The sequence below is a fragment of the Ammodytes marinus genome (assembly GCF_949987685.1).
Source record: "Ammodytes marinus genome assembly, chromosome: 17".
Classification (NCBI taxonomy): domain Eukaryota; kingdom Metazoa; phylum Chordata; class Actinopteri; order Uranoscopiformes; family Ammodytidae; genus Ammodytes; species Ammodytes marinus.
Genome location: NC_137221.1, coordinates 27476861 through 27493856, shown reverse-complemented (window position 1 = coordinate 27493856; position 16996 = coordinate 27476861). Strand labels below are relative to the sequence as shown.

Here is a 16996-nt window from a genome sequence, read left to right as displayed (position 1 = left end):
TCATAAATTACCTTTAACAGCAAACGAGAACATCAGTGCAAAGAAAGACGTTTTTATATAGTTTTTATTACTGCTTTTGGTCTGGTCGCACACCCAGTCCGATTTTCGGTTCGCTCGTGCAGGCTCTATGGTCACATATCCGTATTGGTCGCAGATTTCAGTGTGGCGCTGCAACGCGATTTGAGAAGTCTATCCCTCCAGGTGAGGGAAGGGGAGCGGGAGCCTTGTTTGAGACAGTTATTTGTCGTCATAATGACTGATAACGGGGCTGAACCATCAAAGAAAAAAAAGAGAATGCAATGAAGAAAAGCTAAAAGGGAGAGTGATATAGGCTACGGGCGGGACGAGGGCGTTGCCAAGCAACGTGTATACAATTTCACGAGAGCTAAACTAGACTGCAGTGTTTAGTCCTAAATGAATGAGCGGTTGGTACTAACACAAAGTTTGCTTTGCTTCACCATCATCAGATAACATCATATATTCTATCAACAACACAAACACATTACCTCATCATGATCCATACTAACTGCCGTCTCTCGTTCATTCGCTTTCTGTGAGGACACGTAATCTTTCAGCTCCGTGAGATAGAGTAGTTAGGTGACGCTGCTGCATCAACTCATTGCAATCAGGTGTGTAGGACTGACTGGCATTAGTTGATGCAGTGTCAAAACCACTCTCACGGAGCCGAAAAGAGTCCTCACACTTTCAACACACGGACATGCACTATATTGCGCCCTTCTCAGTTCACACTCGCACGCCTGGCACGAGCTAGAAAACAGCTTTGCGACAGCGGGCGTCGTAAAAATACTACCGCTTTTGTCCAAAGGGGACGCCAACGTGCCATGTTACTCGTAGTGGCTTTAAGATCGTCCAGTGTCTTTGGTGTTTTTTCTTGGTCCTACCCATCCTCATGGCTTTATGCGTTATTTTCAACCGTCAAAACGTTTGAATTTTTTTTTATTTAAATTTAGCAAAGGTGGAGATGTTGAATAAAAACACAACCTACTCCATTGCCCGCTCACTAGCCACTCCACACAGAAATATAATAAATGAATGATATTTCCATTGGATGTTATAATAAAATAACTATGGATTGAATTTATTGTGAAATGTATGGTGTTTAGAAAACACAAAACTTTCCTTATAAATGATCTGTCCTGGGTTATTTGAGTCCTTACTATTACAAGACTTAGCTAAACAGATACTATACTCTTTCTCTCTTGTTGTAGAGGACTATATACAAGGGCAGGCAAAAATGTAACATGGTTCTCTGTCCCTCTTTTAAACATAGAGGGATCCGAAGATGACAGAAGTGGAGCCAGTGTTGGACTTTGCGACGTCGGGGCGTTCAGGCAGGAGAAATGCCCTGCCTGACATCCTGGGCTCACCAGCGGGCGTTAACCCCACCGACCTGCCACTAAAGCTGGCTGAAATGTCCCTCACAGGTAAAGAAGCCTACGCATTGTTTTCCTTTCCATCATTTCATTACTAGTCTGGCTGACCGGATATCGACAACTAGTAGTGGTTCCAGAACATACTACTAGCTGTAGTTTGGTCTGGCTGTGCGAGAATACTGCAATACTAATAAGCACAGAGAGGCAAATTCAATCTGTAATCAACTCATAAATGTAATTGGATTAGATGAGAGCCGCTATACCCTTGACCATATATAGTTGAGGCCAAAATTATTAGCCACTCTACGAAAATGTAACTTTGAATTTTTTTTTGCTGTCAAACAGAGCAAGGAATTTTTAACACAGCTTTTCCAAACATTCTACTTTTATTTTTTTACTTTGCACAGAGAAACAAAATTATTTCACAAAAAACAAAAACTACCAGGGTGAAAATGATTAGCCCCCTGAATAACTGACCTTTGTGTTGAGCCATAGCGCAAACCACTGCTGTGCAATGATGTGCTTTAACTTTGTAATGCTCAAAGCTTGTAAAATCAAGTTAAAACTCAGGGTTATATTACAATTTACACACAGTATAAAAACTTCAGCAAGGGTTTGAGATGTCACATGAGCCAGCATCAAGCCAAAAACAAAAATAAATCGGTTTAGACTAAAAAAAGAATTGTTCTGCTCACAAAGCAGGAGATGGATATACAAAGTTATCACAGCGCTTCCAAGTGTCAAGAACTGAAGTGAGAAGTATCATCAAGAAATTGAAAGAGAGCCACACAGTACACAGATGCAAGAAACAAAAGATTTAAAGACTCTGGAAAGAAAACTAGTGAGAGATGTGTCTAAAGCAGGGGTCTCCAACAGGTCGATCGCGAGCTACCGGTAGCTCGCGGGCGGGTTTTCAGTAGCTCGCCTGATAGGTTGACCGACTTGTAAAAAAAAAAAAAGTTTTACAAGTTAAAAATCTGATGAAGGTAAATGCACCTCTTCCCATGGTCAAAACTTTGCGATTTGCGGTAAATAAATGTTCACATGTGTCTCAAAGCGTTTCTCTATCAGCTGGTGTGTGTGCTGCTGTGCGGCTCTGCATGCGGCCATGCATGACTACGGCATGCACTGTCTTTGACCTTTGCATAAATGTATTTAATCATTTTAAGGGGAAAACACATTTTATTTATTATTTCAACTATTGAGTTATTTGTAAAACAGCCTGCTAGTGTAGCCATACAAGATTTATTTTCTGAATTTTCAATGCTGCTTTATTTTTACGTTTTAAATTGGGAAATACATGTTCCAAAACGACCAATAACCTCTGTATTTAAAAAGAAATCAAGCAAGTAGGCTAATAATAACCATTAATGAATTATAGGTTATCACAGTAGGCCTAATTGTCCACAATAATCTCACAACAGCCCCCTATCCAAAAAGGAACTTTAAAAATGTACAACTGTAAGGTCAGTTGTCTGTTTTATTCAAATAAGCAGTTGTTTATTTCTGTAGTGCGTATTGGCATCTTTGAGCAAAATACCCCCAAAATTTTCAGCGCGCCGCGTTGCGCCGCGCCTCCTCCACACCTGGGTGGTGACCGCCTTGACTAAGACATTTCCTGGGGGAAACACTGTTGCGTCACAATAAGAAGTGTAATAGACATTGATGTCAATTTTCAGTGATATGTGGCCCACAAAAAGTGTAAAGTAATGTGTTCTTGGACCTTTGATGGGAAATGATTTATGAAAAGCATTAGGTATGCAATTTCACACGTGTACAAACAGAAGCTTAATTCATTTGATGTGTGCTATGTAAATAAATATAAGCGATTTGATACAAGTAGCTCTTGGCCACTTACATTTTTTCAAAGTAGCTCTCAGTTGAAAAAAGGTTGGAGACCCCTGGTCTAAAGAGAACAACTGCCAAAACACTAGTGAATGACTTCGCCAGGTTGGAAATTGTTGTCTCAAAGAAGACAATAACTAGAACCCTGCACAGAAACGGACTGCGAGGTTGCAGACCAAGAAAAACTCCACTTCTGCAGAAGAGACACCTTGAAGCCAGACTGAAGTATGCTAACGACAACCTGGAGAAAGATTATTATAGATTATTTTTAGTTTACTGGAAGCATGTCCTTTGGTCAGATGAGACAAAACTAGCGCTCTTTGGCCATAGAGACGCACGCTGCTTATGTTTGTAGAAAGAAGTGAGAGGGGTACAACCCAAAGTGAAATCAAATCAAATCAAATCAGTTTTATTTATATAGCCCGATATAACAAATAGGCATTTGCCTCAGTGGGCTTTACATTCCATACAGGATGACACCATGCCCTTACACCCTTACCTCGACTGAGAAAAAACTCCCCGGAAAAACCCTTTATCGGGATTGAATAAAAAATTGAAATCTCAGGGAGAGTTGACAGAGTAAGGGATCCCTCTCACAAAGAACACCGTCCCAACAGTGAAACACGTGGTGGGAGTATTATGCTGTGTGGATGCTTCAGTGGTTCTGGAACTGGGAATCTCGTCAAGATGGTAGAATCATGAAGAAAGAAGGATATGTGAGGAAAACCTCAAGCAGTCAGCAGCAAAACTGGGTCTGGGTCATCGCTTTGTCTTCCATCATGACAACGACCCAAAACATACGTCGCTCCTGATGAAGAACTACCTCCAGAAGACCAAAGTGAACGTTATGGAATGGTCTGCACAAAGCCCTGACTTGAAGCCCATTGAAAATCTGTGGGGTGGACTGAAGACCAAAGTCCATGCCAGAAGACCATCAAATCTAGAGGAGCTTGAGAGCTTCGCCAAAGAAGAATGGGCTGGGATTGCTCATGAGATGTGTGTGAGACCATGTTGAAAACTGCAACAAATGACTGCAGGCTGTTATCCAGCAAAAAGGATACACAATTGACTATAAGCATCCGGAGGAATAATCACTTTGACTGTGGTAGTTTGTGGTTTTTTATGAAATAATTTTGTTTCCGTTTGCAAAGTAAAATAATGTAATAATCCAAAATAAAAGTAAGATGTTTGGAAAAGCTGTATTAAACATTCCTTGCTCTGTCTGTGACAGCAAAAAAGATTAAAATTTTAAAAAAGTGAATAATTTTGGCCTAAACTGTAGATGAAAGACAAAGGGTGCGGTGATGTGCATGGTAAGAACCTCTGTGATGACCATCCAGGAAGCATGCAGGAAACCACTCAAGCAGGTGGCGGCTCAGGAATGGTATGGGCTGGTTTTCATTATGGAGGAAAAACCCCATTGGTGGTGCTGGATGGAAACGTCAACGCCTTTGTGTACAGGGACATCCTGGAGAATTTTTGCCTAGTTTGCAAAGGTTAATTGTGGTTTAATTTTCACTGTGACATGTTTGGATGATATTGATCAATAACATTTTGAAAAGATAAACACTTTATCTATCAAAAATTAATCACATTATCACAGTCATTTCATGAGAAGAGGTCAAAAACATTTTAGTCCAACTTTATTGGCGACCGTGGAATTTTAATAGTTTGAGGAGAGACATCGCAGGAAAAATCCTTTGGCCATCCTAGATTTTTTGGCTATTTTGATTCCATAAAATATCTTCTTTTATACTTTTATACTCCCATCATGATTCTAAGCACTATTCAATCGTCTGATTTGTGCTTAATTTTGTTCTTAAAACAAAATGTTTTTTTATTTTTTTTTGTATTTTTGTTATTACATTACATGTTATTTGGCAGACGCTTTTATCCATATTGACTTACAACTGGAGGCAGGCACACCTCCTCATACATCTTTTTCATACACCGATAGCAGCAGCTACTAGCAGGGCTACTACTGTGAGAACAATTCGGGGTTCAGTGTCTTGCCCAGGAACACTTTGACACAGGGCCGCCGCTCCCTATACGCAGGGTACGCAGAGCGCGTAGGTCACCAAGTACCTGGAGGCCCCCCCCCAAAAAAATGGGGGGGGGGGCAGCTGTTTTTTATATATATATATATTTTTTTCTTATATTTTACAAAGGAAAAAAAGATGATCCAGGGGCCCCCCAAAATTGAGGTTTCTTAAAAAATGTCATGATAATCATTACATTACAAAAAATATATAAATTAGTTATGAACAGGCCCATCGTTGTTTTTTCTTAATTGTGTAACCTATCACTCAATTCGGGCAGTTTAGATGTTTCCCCTAAGTATAGCCTACCCAGGGGAGATCAGGGGCCTATCATGTGGCAGTACAGTTTAATACTTTTTTTTTTTTTTTAAAGCTCTGTTTATTACATTTTTCTTTTTTTAAGACAAATGTACAAACAACACAATAAACAACAATAAACGTACAACATTGCTACCAGACCGGTCCATATAGTAAAATATTAAAGATGATATTAATAGTTAAGCGAGATACTTGTTTTAACAGTGACAGCAGTACAAGTACAATATGTGACAAAGCCATTTCCATTGTATCCATAACACATTTGTGATCATTGTAAAACATTACTTCTATCTATTCAAATTCAAAATATAGTCCAGTCCCAAAAGTTCCAGTGGTTTCCTCCATTTTTGCAGAAAAAGCTGAGTCTTTCCATTAATGTAGTGTCTGAGTCTTTCCAGGGTCACAACATCCAAGATGAGAGATTTCCATGTGGAAACAGAGGGAGGGTCCTCACCGACCCATTTCACCATTATGGCTTTTCTCGCTAGCATTAAAAGCGACTGAATCACATCTTCATTATTTTTAAGAGAAACAGGGATATTTCCAAGCAGACAAAGAAGTGGGTCTAATGATACCTGCTGACCTATTGCTGTACTGATACCTGTGCATACTGCCTTCCAAAATATTTTAGTTTTTTCGCATTCCCACAAGCAATGCAACCTTGTACCTACATGAGATTTTCATTTTGGACAGTTTGGAGAGGCTCCTGTTGTAAACTTGCTATAGATATAGGGCGATATGTAGACCTTATGTAAAATATTATATTGTGACTCTTTATATCTGTTACAAATTGAAATTTTGGAGGGCAGTCGCAAGATCTCATCCCACGCATCATCTTCTATTACACAGTTAAGCAAATTACACCATGATGTTCTTAAGCATGCAAGTTTGCCTTGATTCAAGCTCAACATCTCAGAATAGAACTTGGATATAAAATGTTTTTGCTGTTTATAGTTCAGAAAAAATCTATCTAACGGATGGGAGTCGTGTGGGGTTTCCAGCGAATTGTTTATCTTATACACAAAGTGTCTGACCTGTAAATATTTGTAGAAGTCTCTATTTGGAATATGATATTGAGATTTCAGTGCTTCAAATGTCTTAAATTTCCCATTCTCAAAAAGGTCAAATACCCTGACAACACCCGCTTTTTGCCAAAGTGTGAAGTCTGATCCACTTCCCAATGGGGAAAGCTCAGGGTTATCTGTCAATGTTGTTATAAAGCGAAGAGGATGAGTGTTATGGAATATTTTAGAAAGCTTTCTCCAAGCCAGCAATACATTAGTTATCAAATGATTGTTTTTAGCAATATTTGGCAGTTCTTTAGAGCTTTTACCCAGCAGGTTCACAGGACAGAAGGGTTTACAAACAACTGACTCTATATTAAGCCATGGGGAGTCTGCACATTCATTCACCCAAGAAGAAATAATCCTGGCTTGTAAGGATAGTATATAGTATTCTATATTTGGTAAACCCCATCCACCCTGCTCCTTTGGAAGCTGTAGTGTTACCAATTTGATCTTGGGTTTCCTGCCGTTCCAAATAAAGTCCGATATGGCTTTATTGATAGTTTTTATGTTGTCTGTATTAAGATTCACAAACAGCATGGACATGGGATACAGTATTTTTGGAAGGACTGTCATCTTGATGATGTTGATTCTACCTAGAAATGAGACAGGGAGACTCCTCCATCTTGTTAACATTTCTTTGATACTTTTAACCAAAGGATTAATATTTTCTGCATATAATTGATTAAGCTGGGGTGTGACCTTAATTCCTAGATAATTAAACCCAGACGGAGCCCAACGGAAGGGACGAATGTAGGATGGTTCAGCATGTATGCCATCGTCTAGGATCATTATTTCGGATTTATCAAAATTTACCTTATAACCGGATATTGGGCCAAATTCCTCAATACATTTCGTTAATGCTGCTAATGATTTAGAAGGTTTTGTTAATGTCACAAGGCAATCATCAGCGTACAACAGAATTTTGTGTTGTTTTGACCCAAGCGTTACCCCCTGAATATCTGGGTTTTGCCTAATAGCCAACGCTAATGGTTCTATAGCCAGTGCAAACAAAATAGGAGACAGTGGGCTCCCTTGAGCCGTGCCTCTTGTCACTTTAAAGGGAGCAGACAACAGTCCATTAGTCAGAACAGAAGCTGTAGGTGCCTTGTAAAGCAGTCTAATCCAGCTCAGAAAGCCAGACCCAAAACCAAATCTTTTCATTACATCAAACATATATTCCCACTCGATTCTATCAAACGCCTTCTCAGCATCCATAGAAACGATAGCCCCAGGCGTTTTAAAGGTATTAAGATAATGAATAATATGGAATAAGCGTCTTGTGTTGTGATAAGAATTTCGACCTTTAATAAATCCTGTCTGGTCTGCATCCACAATTGAAGATACAATGTTCTCTAGTCTAAGAGCCAGTATCTTGGATAGTATTTTATTGTCTACATTAAGGAGGCTAATTGGTCTATAGGAGGAGCATAGCTCTGGATTTCTATTTTTCTTTGGTATTAATGTTATGTTGGTCCTATACAGAGATTCCGGGAGCCTAGACTCCTCAAAGGATTTATTAAAAACCCTTAGCAGAAGGTTATTGATTTTCCCCTTCATTATCTTGAAGAACTCTACTGGAAAGCCATCTTCTCCTGGACTTTTCCCTGATTGAAGTGTTGAGATGGCTTTATCAATTTCCAGTATGGAAATAGGGGAGTCCAAGAAGTTTGACTGTTCCTCTGATAGTTGTGGAATACATAACCGATTTAAAAAGTCACCTGCTCTAAGCCTCTCCATGTCAATCTCTGAACTGTATAGGTTAGCATAGAATCTTTTGAAGCTCTCATTAATTTGACAATTATTAATATGTCTTTCATTATTCTCGTCCAATATAGCTGATATATATGATTTTACAGGGGCATTTCTTGCTAGCCGTGCTAAGAAGCGATTTGGTTTGTTTGCAAGTTCAAAAAATTTTTGTTTAGTGAAAAGAATATCAATTTCTGCCTTCCTTGTTATCATATTATGTAATGCTGTTCTTGTTGTTTTTAGTTCAATAAGGATTGCATCTGATTTTGTTGTATAATAGGCTTCCTCTAATTTTTTTAGTTTGTTTTCTATCTCAAGTTGTTTGGCAGTTCGCTCTTTTTTCTTCCGACTCGTAGGGGAGAACGGGGTAAGTAGGCACACTTTTTACTCTAGTGAGAATTGCTCATCACCAAAACATCTGTCAATAGCCATTCCTACATTAAATTGAAGCTTAAGGTGTTGGCTAGAAATGTGTGTCTCTCTTTTTTTCCAACTTATTGTAATGAAGAAGTAATTTACCATCAAAGACACTCTGACACATTGTGACAAACAACCCCATCAAGGGGTCGGTTGTCACACACTATGGGGTTGTTTGTCACAATGTTATCTTAATGGGAAAAATCTTAAAAAGAAGGCAAGGAGGCAGAACCAAATTTGAATGTTTAATTGCATTGTCAAGTTGACGAATAGGCCTACATAACGTTCTGTAGCCTTGGCAGCTGGTCTAGTTTGGGATGCACTGGGTTGTTTTGATTTTGTTGCCCTTTTTTCTTTTGCTTGCTAGCTGCCTTTTCCTGCTCTATTCTTTCCTTCTCTGGGGTGTCAGTGAGGATACAGCTTGACAATTTCTTTCGTTATTGGGTTCCTTTTCTGGCTGCAGCCTTGAGATAACATGTGACAACCAACCCCCCAAAAAATTTGACGACCAACCCCAACTTGAATTTCTTGCTAGCATCAAGGCCAACAACCATCTGACAACTAATTAGCTTGCTAACCACAATCTAAACTATAGTTTACCCTGCACACTTTCTGAGGGTAACAAGTGTTTTGTTATAAACCCATTGTGTAAAAGCCTAGAAGAAAAATACTGAGAAGCAAAATATTTTGAATTTGACATGAAAAACACAAAACATCCTCTCACCTGAAATGCAGCAGTCTAACTCCAAAGAAGTCTATGTATGTGACCTCTGATCCCAATTCTGGACCTTTTTTATATCAACATTTCAGAGCTAGCGCGCTCTGGTGGCGAGATATAACGAATGTGACATCCAACCCATGTGACAAATTACCCCGTTCTCCCCTATATGATATAATCATACCCCTCATGTAGGCCTTATAAGTGTCCCAAACAAGTCTTGGATCAGCTCCATTCTTATCATTTGTCTCTAGGAATGAATCAGTTTGGTCTGCCAGATATTTTATACATTTTTCATCCATAAGCAGAATTGCATTCATTCTCCAAGAATATGAACGATCATTTGGTCTAAGCGGTTGCATAGCCATGACTACAGGAGCGTGGTCTGAGAGAGCAATGTGGCCTATATCTACATGTTCAACTAAATGTGAAAGACACCTAGAAACAAAAATATAGTCAATACGCGAAGCTGACGAATGGGGCTGAGAGTGAAATGTATATTGTTTTGAAAGTGGGTTACAATGTCTCCATATGTCCAAGAGATCAAATTCCTTATTAATATTTAAAACAGACTTGGCATTTTTAGATATATTCGTCTGAGGGGGAAGTCTATCCATCATTGGGCATAAGGCACAATTAAAGTCACCCCCAATTATCATGTTGGGACAGTCCATGTCTGCTATTTGACAAAGTAGAGATGCATAAAAGTTTTCATCCTGGATATTAGGGGCGTAAACATTACCAAATAGAATATTTTCACCGTGTAATACCCCTTTAACCAGAACATATCTGCCTTCAGTGTCTTTGAAAGTAGCTGTGACAGTAAACGGGAGATTTTTATGCAGCAAAATGATTACACCTCTCTTACTTGTAGAGTATGATGAAAAGAAGATTTGACCTACCCATTCCCTGCAGTATTTTTTGTGCTCTTCGTCTTCTAAATGAGTCTCTTGTAGAAGGGCTATTTGAATCTTGTCTTTTTTCAAAGTATTTAAGATGGATTTCCTCTTTACCACATTATTAGATCCCTTAATATTCCATGTGCTTATCTTAATAGTCATTTACACAAAATAGTGCTATGATATGCATGTCACAATTAAGTATAGCCATCTCGTGTGAGGTGGACCAGCCTGTAGCATTAAGTAAAAGAACAGTTCTATTGAACCTAGAAATGTGTTCTGAGCAAAAACTGAACAACAAGCCCAGAAACACCACAAACATTGATACATCAAGACGGTGCATAACAAAAAAAAACACACCAAAAAGAAAAGAGAGAAAAAATAAATAAAAAAAAAGGTACTTAGTTGTACTATTAAATCCTAATAAGTACAGCTATGAGGATCAGTAGCACAAATAAAAGGTTCAGTTTCCCCTACTGAACTGCCACTGTAAAATACCAGCTTGTAAATACTCATTTCGCAAGAAAAATAAAATAGAAAACGGGAAGCCTCTATTGCACTTCAGTTCACGCGAGGCAATTTTTTTTTAACACTTTACAATCATACCTGAGACTGATCAGATGTGAAGACCAACATATTCAGAAGATTATTTTGATGCAGTCACTTTGCCGATGTATTCGTTGACTTCCTTGACGGTGGAAAAAGAGGAGCTGGTGCCATTGGGGTGGAATACTTTGATGATAGCGGGGTACAGAAAAGAGTAGCGTATTCCAGCTTCTCTCATGTGTTTACGGGCATCTGCAGATTCCTTCCTCTTCCTCACAACCTCCGCGGAGAAATCCTGGTAGAAAGACACGTTGCTGCCGTCGATGTTTAGCGTACCTTTGTTTCTCGCTGCTTGCAGGATTTTCTGTTTGTCAGTATAATCGTGGAGCCTCACCAAGATCGCTCTCGGTCCCGCTTTACCGGCCTCTCTTGTCGGCGGGCCCGTGCGATGCGCTCTCTCAAGCTGGATGCGGTCGGTTTGCATATCCAAGATATCTGGTATCCATTTTTCAAAAAAATTGACCGGTGTTTTGCCCTCGAGACCTTCTTTCAGGCCGATTATTCTCACGTTTTGGCGTCGGCTCTGGTTTTCATAGGATTCCAGACGGTCTATTGCCTTCTGCAGTTGAACTTCCATGTCTCTCATCCGGGGAGTTGATGCTGCCGACACGTCCTCGAGGTCCGAGACCCGCTGTTCGACCGTCCCCATCCGCTGTATTAGACTGTCAAGTTTCTCCGAGACTTCGCTAACTGGCTTGATTATGTTGGCTAGTTTGCGGTCTAACATCCGTTCTATGTTTGCAGTAACACAGTCCACAATGCTTTGGTCTCGTTGTTCACTTAGCTCTTCGTTGGCGGTGGAGTTGGTCCCGAACGCTACCTCTGCTTCATCCTCCGAATCAAGCTCATTGTTTTGGCTAAAGGCTGCGTTAGCCTGTGCAGCTTTAGCTTTAGCTTTAGCTTCCTTTTTACGGACTGTTTTGTTCTTCTTGCTCGACCCAGGGAGCGTAAAGAATGCATCGATTGACATTGTAAATCAAACGTGCCCCCTTCAGAGCTTTCCACTGGTGAAATATTTGTTAAAAAATAGAGTTTATAGCAGTTCAGCGGGGAGCTGATTTTCCCACGTCTATCCGGGTCGGTGCATCACGTGATCTCCTTAATAATTTTTTAAATAACATTGTTCGGGGCCACGAAGATCAGGGGCCTATATTGAGTCATTAAAAAAAATAAACAAAGACTTCAAAGAGAGAAGGAGCGTCGGGATAAGGGATTATTTTAAAAATTCCCAAAACTAAACCTAAAAAAAAAAATTAAACCTAAAATTAAACCTGTACGTTCTGCTTTTTGGTAATTCTGTGCTTCCAAAAATTATGGTTGATTTAGCCTTAGTTTTATTCTCAAAGTGCACCAGATTGATGAATTTTACATTATAAGTTTCAAATTTTTCTTCAGGACCTCCCTAGAAGGGCCAGGGTCCCCACCACAGTCTCCCAAATTCAAACTCAAAAGGCACTTTCAGACAACACACAAAGGGCGTCTCTGCAAACCAAGTTCTTCTTACAAAAATAAATTTGCCAAGCTGAATAGGCAGCAAAGTGTACTTCAAAAAGGCTGTGACTGGTAGTGAATAGGCCCTGAACGTTTCTTTGGAGGTGAGCTATCTAATTGCTAAGGCTATGAAGCTGCATAGAATAGACATTAATATTGCCAGCTGCTATCGAAATGGTAAAAACGATGTGCAGGGATGTCAATTTGTGCACTAATCCTGGCTACTCTGCATTTGCAACACAGTATGTTCAAAAAACTAATTATAGAAAAAAAAATGTCTCTGGGGTTGCCAGAAATGTTTTATGTCAAAATGGGGTCACAGCCCAAAAAGGTAGGGAACCACTGTGTTAACCTGTTCTTTCTGTTAGTAAATGCTGTTCGCAAAAACTCATCAGATCTTGCAAGGACAAAAACATTCCGCGTGAGCATCTTGGTGTTTTTTTTTTTGGGGGGGGGGGGGGGGCTAGCTGACAATTTAAGTTTAGGGCACCCAAAAGCTTAGCAGCGGCCCTGCTTTGCCATTTATCCAAAAAAGCCTGTTTCTAAAATCTGTTATGTAAAAATTATTTGGACACTAATATGTTGTAGAAATATAAAGAATATTCTAACTTTGATGTTATCCGACATCTAGATTTTTAGTTTTTAAATAGATGCATATATGTAATCATAATTAGTTAGATATTGCCAAATTTCTTAAAACATTTCTTAAAATAATGTAATACAAAAAATAATTGTATGTTAGTAATAAACTGGCAAAGTTTCATGATTGATTGATTGATTGAATTTATTTCAGACATACAAAAACAAAAATGAAAAGCATGAAAATACAATAAAAAAAATTGTTTAAATTATTTCACAAAAAGAAAACAAATTACATATATTGATATATGCCTGAAAAGGAGTAGGAAGAAGTATAAACTTATTTAATCCTACCCCTTTTCCACAGTTAAAAAAATTATATTTATTATATTAGCTTCTTGTATTCCTTATAATCTCTATACAATATATCTATACAATTGGCGATACTATATTTGATATTTACAATTTATACATATATACAACTTGATATTAGGGCTGGGCGATATGGACCAAATCTTATATCACGATATAGGTAATTTTTAGGGCTGTCAAACGATTACAATTTTTAATCAGATTAATCACAGGACACTGTATGTGTGTATGGTTATTAAGAGTCATTAGACCAGGGGTTGTGTTCATGTACGTGTAATGATTTGGTCATTCATCAATAGAAACATTGTGTTGTTATCTGACTCAGAGAGGGACCAGTCACTCATACGTTTTGGACTATAGACAAACATAGCTTTTACATGTTTGTATTGTAAGACCGCCTCTCAGAGGGCCCATCAGGACTTCCTGTATAGGGGCCCAGAATTTGGTGCAACGCCCCTGACCAGGTCATTGAACTTTATGATAAGGGTATGTAAAAAGAGGAGGTTGGTGTGATTATAATATCCTGCTTTATTGATTATTCTTATGGCTCGTTTTTGAAGTGTGACTAGTGATAGCAGTGAGCTTTTGTAAGTGGTCCCCGAGACCTCCACACAGTAATTTAAATAAGGTAAGATCATTGAGCAGTAGAGAATATGCAATGATTTTTGATCCAATATATGTTTTGCTTTACACAGGACTAAGATGCTTCGTGACAGTTTAGATTTAACATGTTTTATGTGAGGTTTCCAGCTGAGCTTATGGTCTATTGTGACACCCAGGAATTTATTTACATACACTCTTTCAATAATAACACCATATATCTTAACATTTACATCATTATTTAAATTACAATTTCCAAAAATTATTTTTGTTTTGCTTAAATTCAATGATAATTTATTTTTGTCAAACCACCTTTTTAATTTGCTCATTTCAGATGTAATTAACTCCAGAAGCTGCTGCAAGTCCTCTCCCGTACAAAAAATATTTGTGTCATCTGCAAATAACACAAATTGTAAAATCTTTGATGTTTTACATATTTAATTTATGTAGAGAATAAAACAAATTGGCCCCAGCACTGACCCCTGGGGGACCCCACAAGCAATGTCCAAATAAGATGACATATGTTCACCCATCTTCACAAACTGTTGCCTGTTATGTAGCTAGCTCCTCAGCCAGTTTAACACAACCCCCCTGAAACCATACCGTTTTAATTTATTGATTAATCTGTTGTGATTTATGGTATCAAATGCTTTTTTCAGATCAGTAAAAACACCAGCTGCACAATTATTTTGGTCCAAGGAATTTGTTATCTTTTCAATTAGCTCAATGACTGCTAATGAAGTGGATCGGTTGGGTCTGAATCCATATTGGCTGTCAGTTAGTAAATAGTGCTTATTGATGAATTTGTTAAGTCTGTCAGCAAAGTTTTTCTAAGATTTTTAAAAAAATTATAAGTTACATATCTATAAGTTAATAATGTTACCCTATTCAACTGCAGTGTCTCGCCATAATTTGTCTGTTTTGGGTTTGTGAGCAGATGGTCCAGGAGGGGCCCAGTCGCCCACTTCAGAGGAGCCTCCTGGTCCTCCGGAGAGCAGTGAGGGGAAAGATGGGTCATAGGGGTGGATAGGACTCCCTTTATTAACCTCTACGGAGACCTGCAATGATCAGCTGAGGGGCCAGACGGACAGAGGAGGACTGATACTCTGGGGACAGTCAGTCTGTTTGACAAAAGCAGCCGAGCCACGGAGGGAGAGTGACATACTGACAACTCCCCCCAAGGGACTGGACCCTGGATTTTAGGACTGTTTGGCAGCCCTATCTGAAAAGTCAGATGTCACTTTAGCTAGGAACCAGTGTGTGTGTGTGTGTGTGTGTGTGTGTGTGTGTGTGTGTGTGTGTGTGTGTGTGTGTGTGTGTGTGTGTGTGTGTGTGTGTGTGTGTGTGTGTGTGTGTGTGTGTGTGTAGGTGAGTAACACACTCACAGCGGACACTACACTGAGTATGAAATGGATCAAGTCAGAATGTGAACAGTGTGCACTACTATTTTTGTATGATTTATTTAAAACTGAAGTAAAAACTGGGACTCACAAGTCCAACTGTAACATGTACAATTATTTTAATTTCCTGCTGGTTTCTGTTTGATGTGTGGTACTTGACATTGACTAGCAGGAGGGAGTTTGATAGCAGCCTGTTGTGGTTTTAAGCGTTTTAATGCGACCAGATTCAAAGTGGCATGTGACGTAGGAATAACGTTATATTTAAGCAAACTGGGATGTCTTTATGTCGTCTTTCCTCCCTTATGCTTTTACACTACATGTGTATTATCTACTGTATGGCTTAAAATCTCAGACTGTTGTACTGTACGATATATATACATTGTAAATGACAGTTTTTAACCTTTTCACCAGACTGTTTAGATCCTAGCAGGGATTGGATCCATTTGTTTGTAGGTGTCCATGTGATTTAAGGAGCCGTTGATTTATTGAGACTTTCCTTTAGAGAATACTGTAAGTGTCCCACTGCCAGCAGTGTACATTATAAAACTGATAGAATACTTTTTGTTTTTTTGGCTCAAGGCTGCTTTAGAAAGTCTCGACTTTTTCCGAAAAACTTTGAAAAAATGTGCTTCGTGGCAGTTCACGACCCAAAACCTGTGTTGTGTTCTTTCTCTGTGAAGTACTGTTATGGACTCTTTGTTGGGGCTACTGATATTTCCTCACTTTTTAAAACAGGAGCTATCCTTTCACCTCCAGACTGCTTGAACTGTAAATGAAAACTCAAGAATAAAACACTTTTGTAACATTCCACACACTGCTGGGGGTCGAGGCTTCAAGTTCTCCCCACACATGCTTCTCATAGCAGCATATGCACAATGACTGAGCACAGGAGCAAGCAACACCACTGCCACCGCCACAATGTGTTCCTCACTCTCTCTGCACGGAGGAAAAGTCTTCAACACACTCATCAACACTTGAGCAGAGCTGTGAAAAGGATGCAAGAAACACAGCATGAGGCCACCACGCTCATCACCCATCCCCCCACACTGCTCACTGTGTATACATGTGTATATACTGTATTCTAGTGGAAACCAATGCGTGTCATACATGCCGGCCGCCTATGGTTTTCCAGACTCTACTCAACATTACTGTAACCCCTCAACGAAATGTTGTTCTGTAATTGTCTCTCTTTGAAGATGTTTTTCGCCGCTGGTCGTGTCTTTATGTGGATGTGATTCACAAATGCAACGCAGCCAGCCTGGTGTGCTGCTGCTGTACTTCTACTTCTAATGCCGGACCACAACAAGTGTCCACACAGTCTGATCTAAAGCTGTGTGAAGGACACTTTCATGCAGATATGATTGAATCATATCCGCATGAAAGTGTATTTTGTAGTGTCCCAATCACGTATATTTTATCGTGCTGGACTGAATCCCTTGTGTTGATTCTTTCTGGTGTTGCCATAATAAACCCACACGCTTTACATCATAGGTCTATGTGTT

At 39.2% G+C, this 16996-nt stretch overlaps 1 protein-coding gene across 1 annotated transcript; it reads left to right on the top strand.

Annotated features, from left to right (window-relative positions):
* Nucleotides 1-1303: 1303 nt before the first annotated feature.
* pkib (protein kinase (cAMP-dependent, catalytic) inhibitor beta) lies at nt 1304-15114 on the top strand (the record flags this gene model as incomplete). Its single annotated transcript, XM_080046059.1, has 2 exons — nt 1304-1445; nt 15032-15114. 2 exons carry the CDS (start codon nt 1304-1306, stop codon nt 15112-15114), a joined length of 225 nt encoding a protein of 74 aa, XP_079902185.1.
* Nucleotides 15115-16996: the final 1882 nt, after the last annotated feature.